At 41.5% G+C, this 8,558-nt stretch overlaps 1 protein-coding gene across 1 annotated transcript; it reads left to right on the forward strand.

Annotated features, from left to right (window-relative positions):
* Positions 1-475: 475 nt before the first annotated feature.
* On the forward strand, positions 476-1,037 carry LOC149193787 (uncharacterized). The gene has a single exon (XM_089406951.1). It carries the CDS (start codon positions 657-659, stop codon positions 984-986), a length of 330 nt encoding a protein of 109 aa, XP_089263077.1. The 5' UTR covers positions 476-656; the 3' UTR covers positions 987-1,037.
* Positions 1,038-8,558: the final 7,521 nt, after the last annotated feature.

An 8,558-nucleotide genomic window follows, 5' to 3' on the forward strand; every position in this document is an offset into this window, starting at 1 on the left:
CCTCCTATTTTAGGATTTATAACTTAGTTAATTTTTTAGGCGGATTAATTATGATATTTTAATCACAACCTCATTGATTAATTTTGTTAATCAATGAAAAACGTTAGTAACAATCACATCTTGATTAATTTTGTTAATCAATGAAAAACGTTAGTAACAATCACATCTAATATATTTGAAGAATTTAATGCGGACAATGACGAGATTCATGGAATTCATAAACCAAAGAAATGTGGCACTGCCAAGTAAGTAAACAACATGGACATGACAAGCGCTGACAAGGTGGGCACATGGCAGTGTTTCGAAACGGGTGCTCGCCTTTTCCTAAAACCGTGTTTTCTACGCTATTCTTGTCATGAGAAAAACCGCACTGACAGCCAGAAAGCGCCCACAATCACCAAATGAAAAACCAGCAACGCGTTGGATTGGACTCCTGATACCGTCGATAAAAGTAATTATATGCCTTTTATTCTATCCCGGTGGTTTGGGTTTTATACAGTGTCGTCTTCCCTTCCTGTTGGCTTCCTGGATAACCTACACGCATATAAATATAAAACTAAATCTCAGAATGTCATCTCATTTTGCAATTTGACAATCGTTATTGTTGTTTGTTTTGTGTGTGTCCAAATCAAATCCGGAGAAAAGAAGAAAGAAAGATGAGTTCTATTTCAAAGAGGGCTTCGTGTATGGCGGCCATGGTAGCCATTGAGGGTTTCAGGATCTTCAGAGATCAGCGGGCTTTTAATTTCAAGAATGTACTCATAACGCCCAAGTTATTCTCTATTTCTCCTAATACGTTGGGGATTGCTTCTGCCACTGCCGTTGGCGCTGCTGCTGTTGACCAGAAATCTGCTACTGCTTCTTCGGCCACTGACACAGATCTAAATCCCCATCTTCAAGAAAAATCAGCAAAATCAAAGAAAGTAGAATTAAAGGATGATTCATTGAGATGTGTGATGTATCTCAGCTGTTGGGCTCCGAGCTGAAATTGAAATACAACTCAATTTAGTCACGATAGAGAGGAATAGGTAGAGGGATCGATCACCTGCTGGCGTTGCAGCAGATGGCCGCCCTGCAACTCCCGGAATACAAGTTGTATAATATGAATGTACTTTGTAAATGATGAACTGAATGCAATTTTATGTGTTCGAGGGACACATCATTTTGGTAAAAGAAAGCTGTCTCTTTTGATGTCAATCTTCATTTCACTGTAATCTAGATTACGTGGGCAATTCACAGATTTATGTAGCCATAATCATATTCTGTAACATCCTTTTCATCTTCTTGCTCTGAACTTCCATAAATATTGCAATCCCCGGCTCGGTACCCATCCTCTTGCTCTGAACTTCCATAAATATTTCAATCCCCGGCTTGGTACCCACTTGGCTTGTTTGCAGGACTGTTCTTTTGATCTTATAATTAAATTTGCTTTTCCTGAGGTTTCGATTTCATTTGGTACCCACTTGGGTTGTTTGCATGACTGTCTTTCGATCGTATAATTAAGTATTGTTTTCCTGAGGTTTCAATTTCAACCGAAATGTATAAAATTTCTTGACCACAATGAAAGTAAATCTCAGAATAATTCAAACCATGTGCATTACGAAGAAATTCAAGACTAACTAACCGCAGGGCAAAGGCCAACTTTTATTAACTAGAATCGAATTACATTACATAGGTTGAAAATTTTATTCACTGCTCTAAGAAAACAACCGTAAGGTTGAAAATTTTATTTACTGCTCTACGAAAACAACCTTAAGAATGTGAACAATGTTCCACGGGATGTATTTCCAGGGTGGGCACGGAGTTATTAATTTTTTTAGTTTGCTTTATTATTATTTTTTTAAGCTTTGTTTCATTATTATGATGTGTAAGTCTGTCCATCCATCATTAAAATTGAAATTAAAAGCATAAGATAATTGTATTGTTACAATTAAAAAAAAAGCTATATAGTTATATTATGTTCATCCAAAAACAGAAATATACAGCAATGAAAATATGAGGGCATCTAATCTGAAAAGAGAAGGAAGGAAAATAAGGAAAAAGTTTGCATATTGGGGATATCTTCATATAGAATTCCAAAAAACAGTCCCATGAGCCAATGTTATGTGTGAAGTATCAACAAATAATGAGACTAAAGATGGGGAGCAAAATTCCTACCAATGATGATCTCACAAAATAGTGAAAAAAGAACCCTGCATGGAAAAGTCTTGGATCTGGCAGGAGGAGTTGTCAACTGAAATTTGCAGCCTCCATATTCCTTGCGGCGATGATAGCCCCTGCTTTGACAATGCATCAGCTCTCCGGTTTTTTCCTCTGGCGATGTGGGAGATTGAGTAGTCCTTCCTATTGAGCCACAAAGCCTCAAGCCTGTTCACCCAGCCAGAGAGGTGAATATTTTTGATGCAATTTTTGGACAAAACATGGTCTATGGTGACTTTGGAGTCTCCAAAAATATGAAGATTTTTGAGACCAAGGAAATCAGAGAAAGAGATGAGACCAGCCAGAGCCATAATTTCCGCTTTGCTGTTGGTTCCAAGTCCTCCATTCCAATGTATATCAAAAACTTGACCTTCAACTGGAATTATATAAACGCCACAGGTGCAAATGTCATGCTGGGCAGCGCCATCAAAAAATGCATAAGGATATTCATAGACATCTATGGGCCGTTGTTTCACTCCATGTTTGAATTTGAGAAGACGGGGCTGGTCAAGCGCTTCGTATAAATGAAGGATAGATTCGAAGACAAAATTAAACGGGCTCCTTTTGGAATCAAAGATCATCTGATTGCGCCATTTCCAGATGGCCCAGATAGTGATCAAAGGGATCGGCCTCCTCTTGTTACACATGTTGCTCCATATATTGAAGGCCTCGTAGATGGTAGGAGCGATGACATTAGCGAATCCAAAGTGTGCAGATAATTGCTGCCAAATCAATAGGGATTGTGGACATTGAAGAAAAATGTGAACATTATTTTCAGTATTCGATCTGTAGAGGGGGCAAATAGCAGGTCCGCACCAATTACGCTTCTGGAGATTCTCCCAAGTGAGATTCCTGTTATGAAAAACCAGCCAGGCAAATATATTGATTTTTAAAGGGCATCCAGATTTCCAGAAAATTGGCAGAAAGATATGATCAGATGTATCGGATTCTGTTAGTAAAATCTAGAGGTATATATGCCTTGCACATACAACCGAGGTTCCGCCGAGACCTTTCCAAATGATGCCATCCCTGTCCAAAGAACGATAAAGACCATGCGATTGCAAGGAAAGAGTGATGTTGTTCCATTGGGCCGCAAGTACACCGGTCAATTGTAAATCAGAAGTAGATTTCCATATTGGGATGGCACCATCCCATTTTTTAATAACACTAGCCCAAAAATAATGTCCCCTGCAATGAAGATATCTCAGGAGATGATGGGAGAAGTGGATCGATTCACCTGAACCTGCGAACTCATCTAAACCAATAATAACGCTGGATCCTGTTTGGAATTTCCATATCAAATTTTTTCTGAAAAACGGCTCCAATTTTTTAAAACCTCTCCAAATGTATGAGCCGTTGGCGGACCCAATGGAGCGCTGTCTGAACCAATATGTTATGTCGAGGTCGTCCATATACTTAGCTCTGATAGATTTGCTCCAGTTGGACTCTCCCATAATCGCATTCCACATTGATTTGCATAGAAGCGCTCTTCTGAAGGAGTGTAAATCCAATATGCCCCAACCCCCCATGTTTTTTGGCCGAGACAGCTTCGAAAGCTTGCTGAGATGAAATTTAATCTTCTCTTTCTGTCCACCCCAAATGAAATTGGCTATCATTCTGTTTAAACTGTTAATAATAGCTGGTGGGATATAGAAAAGGAGGGCCCAATAAACCATGATTTGTACCAGCACGGATTGGGTAAGGATGGCGCGACCTCCAATTGATAAGCATCTATATTCCCAAGAAGAAATTTTGTTGTAGAACTGATCCAGTATCCACGACCAATCAGCCACTCTATAGCACACAGGTTTCAAATAGAAACCAAGGTATTTGAAACCCTTCTTAATAGGAAATGCTTTGATATGGAAAAGATCTGTAATAAAAGTGATAGTATCACCATTTTCATCAGCGACATGGAAAGAAGATTTTAAATCGTTGATATGCATTCCGGTGGCTTTTTGGAATCTCTCTAAGATTTCAAAGATACACAACCATGTAGATCTGCACAGAATGGCTGACAAAAGGATATCATCGACAAAAAGAGAGTGTGACATGTAATTATGCTTGCTTATGGGAAGAGGCTTAAGTCTCTCTTGTTGAACCGCGATCTTAATGTGTAAGCTCAGAGATTCCATGACAAGGATGAAGATAAGTGGAGATAGGGCGCAGCCCTGACGTAATCCCCTGGCCGCTTTGAAATAAGGAGTTGGGACACCGTTTATGAAGACAGCGAAATTTATGTCCACCACACAGGCCATGATCCATCGAGTACACCTGACATCTAGGCCGATCCTAGTCAGAAGGCATCTTATAAAGCCCCAGCTCACACAGTCGTAAGCCTTTTTCAGGTCGATTTTCAAAAGAGCCGCACCTATATTCCTGCTGTGCATAGAATGTAAACATTCTTGGGTGAGAGCCACCGCTTCAGTGATGTTTCTGTCTTTGAGAAACCCGTGTTGCTCTGTAGACAGGTGGAAAGAGAGAGTGTTCCTGATACGAATAGCTATAATCTTAGAAATTATCTTATATAGCATGTTGCATAAGGAGATGGGCCGATAATCAGAAAATGTGGATGAGAGCTTTTTCTTTGGAATAAGGGCGATATATGTAGAGGAGATCTTCTAACTGATGAAGCCTTGTGTTCTCGAAACCTCGACCATCTTGAGGATATCTTCCTTGAATAATTCGAAGAAGTGGATGAAGAAGTCGATGGTCCACCCATCCGGCCTGGGGCACTTATCTTTCTGGAATGTTTTCATTGTTGCCAATAATTCTTCTTCTGAAACTTCAGCAATGAGAGCATTGTTTAGGCCTTCATCAAACATAGTGGGGTATGGGTCAATACCCCATAGAATATCCTCAAATTTGCAGACGGAGTCCTCGCTGTATGCCCTTTTGAAATATTTTACAGCCTCTCTAGAGATGGCTTCCTGTGTGGAATGAGAATTTCCATTCTCATCCTTGATCTCCCAAATGGCATTAGATTCCCTTCTCTTATTAGCAAACCTGTGAAAGAACTTGGTGTTTTTATCACCCTCCCTGAGCCATAATGCGCGACTTTTGAGCCTCCACGATGCTTCTTCTTCTTTTAAGATCTTTTGTTTTCTCTTTTCTAAGTCCCAAATTTGATTTCTTGTGGAGGACGGCATGTGAGAATTTTTTAGAAGAACTGATAAGTGTTCCAATTCCTTGCAAATGTTCTTTAGCTCCTTTTTATTGGAGGCCGCTTTCTCCTTTTGCCACTTATTAACCTCCCTTCGAAGGGATTGCAGGTGCTCAATGAAATGCCAAGTGGGGACATTATCTAGCTTGGGATATTGCTTCCAGGTATCATTAATAAAAGTATTGAAAGATTCATCAGCAAGCCAAGTTCAATTGAACTTGAAGGGATAGCCGTATCTGCGTCCAGCATTTTTCCATTGAAAGGAAATGGGCCGATGATCGGAAATGAAGGACAGAATGATGTTCATAGTTGGAGGCCCATATTTTTCTATCAGATGCTCATGAAATATAAATCTGTCTATTCTCTTCGCCAGGTAGGAGCTGTTCGATCTTCCATTGTCCCAGGTTGGGCCAGTTCAACAGGCAAGGCATCAATGAAATCATATTGAATAATGGATTCCCGGATGTGACTTCCTATAGGATCAGATTTCCTGTCATTGCCCCATATTTCATCATTACAAAAAGTGCAGTTGAAGTCGCCACCAATAATCAAAGAGTCAATATCAAGAAGTTCATAAGAAAGTAGGTCATTCTAGAAAGGGAAACGATTTTTATAAGGAGCATAAATATTTAAAATGTGGAAGGGATCTGTGGATCCCCGAAAATGAGCCAGAATAAGAATGCCTGCAAAGCATTGAAAAGAAGCTGCAGTGATCCACTTGGGGTCCCACAAAACAGCAAGTCCACCAGACATGCCTACAGCATTTGTAGTGACCCTGTGCCATGATGGTAGCATCCTCCTGAAGTATGAAATGGATTGAGAGATTTCATGCATGGTTTCCTGAATAAGAACCATTTTAGATTTCGAAGAGAGAAAAAGATGTTTAAGGGCCATAAATTTGTGTTCAGCACCAAGGCCCCGAATGTTCATGGACAAAATGTAGATCATTTGGGAGCTTTATGAGGCCAGCAAGCTCTAAGAGACCTATTATCAGAAAAAACATCATCTGCAATTTCAGTCATAGGTATGTCTATAAGGGAAAGATCCCTGGTAGGCGAGGCCCTTCTTCCCTTCCTACCCCGAAAATGTCTACTGCCACGCTTCTCTTTGCGGCGGACAGTAATGTTTCCTGCAGATGTTGGGCTAATGTGGGGCGAGGGGGAATGAGAAGGGCGGTGAACAGTTAAAGGCTGGAGATTTAGTGACACTTTTTTGAGGAGGAGATCGATGTCCTGGTCAAAAGAGTAATGAGGAGAGGTTCGAGGAGATAGGGATAAATGGCACCTTACCTTTACGATCAGGTACCTGATTGAGGGAAGGGGGAATAGAAGAACGTTTTGGCGAAAGGAGAGACGAAGGTCCAGGGAGAGGATGAACGTGGGAGGGGGGGTGAATGTGGCGACGATGAAATGTATATGTGCGTTGTCGCAGGGTCAGAACCAGGGGGTTTAGATGATGCGGGGGGAGGGGAATTTCAGGGTTCGGATCCAGTTCAAGCGGCGGCAGAATGTAGGAGAAGCTCGATACTCCAGTCGATGGATCAAAAAGGGGCTAAGAAGGAGACCTTGATATAGTGGAAGATCTAGGTCGATCAGCAAACAAATAGGAATTACGCTTAGAAGGTTCCACAGAGACTGATCGAGAAAGAGGGAGGCTGGCAGATCGGTCAAGGGAGTGACCCCTTAGAGATTGATGAATGGTGTTGGATCTGACAGGAGCCTGGAATATCTCAGAGTGGAGAGGCCCATCAAAGGTTGAAGTATCTCTGTCATGCAACGAGGAGGGAATATGAACATGCTTCTTCTTCTGCTTGGCACTCGGGCGACGTGGACAGTTAGAAAAAAGGTGACTAGTTTTATGACAATTGGAACGCCTGAAAGGCACGCCCCAGTAGTCTAACCGTTGCAGAATTTTAGACAGCTCCCAAGTAAGATCAATAGTCTCTGGAAAACCTCCCCTGAATTCTTTTTCAATGAGAATCCAGGCGACCCATTTATCTTTGGCACCAATACATCGAGGGTCGACATATATGAATCGCCCAACAACATTTCCTATCTTTTGCATAGATTCCTTGGTCCACAATTCGAGGGGCAGGCCAGGCAATTTAAACCAGATATAATTATTCTGGGGCGTGCAGCGGAGTAGATTAAATCCAATAAACCATCTGTGCAGAGCTAAAAAACTCCTCTCTTTCACCCAGGGTTTCAAAAAGATGAGTTCCAGGTCACGGATCCGGAGAAAATGAAAACTATACCAGTTGTTCATGAGGCGAACAATGGTAGGGGAGTATCCTAGAAGAGGAGCCCACCTGGCAGCAATCCATGCACGAATTTGCGAATCCTCCATAGACGGGAAGAACCATCTCCCAACGAGCGCCCTCTTCTGCAAGCTTACAATTCTGTCCGTTAATAGAGGGCCATCCAGGTTAATGGCCGAGGGAGGAGGAGAGGTTTTAACAGGTCGATGATGTTTAGGAGGCTGCCGAGATGCCAAGTCATCATCCCGCGTGGGCAACTGAGATAGAGAGGGTAAAATGATGTCAGCTTCCAGCGAATTCATCCAGTCAGACTGAGGAGCATGTCTGGCACCTGATAATTCAGCATCCATAGTAGCACGAACCATGGTTGACTCAGCAAATTAGTCAGTGTGTAAATCCATGACATGATAGGGACTGACATCAAAAGGGTCAGTGGAGGATCCCAATAGGATTTTTTGACAGGAGAATGATCTTATGACATGATAGGAAGGGACAGATTAGGTGATAAAAACCACTGTAGGGAGAGACGATAGTAATAGCGGGGTAGAGAACATAAAAGCCCATATACCAGGAACATCCCTTCTTGTCAGATGAAAGGATAAGTAGGATCATCCATCAAAGTAAGGGAAAACTACGAATAGACCGTGGAGATCTACAATGGATACAATGGCTGCAGAAATTAATGGAAGAAGTAAATGTGGACAAGTGAACAATAGACCAAGGCCAATCAGACCGCCCAGAAAATTCAAATAACTTGATTTTCAGGCATCAGAAAAACTAGAGATCAATTGAAGCTTAGAAGGATACACCAGGGTAGACAACACAAAAACAACAAATGTCGAAAATGCACCACCATGGTCGAAATTTGAAGCGGATATCAGAGCACAGTTTAGATATGACCACGAACTCCTTGATTTTAAAATTGGATAACCAAGAGCA

This window comes from Pinus tabuliformis, chromosome 2_2, assembly GCF_031772625.1.
Source record: "Pinus tabuliformis cultivar Carrire ecotype Pingquan chromosome 2_2, CPIR1, whole genome shotgun sequence".
NCBI classification, from domain to species: domain Eukaryota; kingdom Viridiplantae; phylum Streptophyta; class Pinopsida; order Pinales; family Pinaceae; genus Pinus; species Pinus tabuliformis.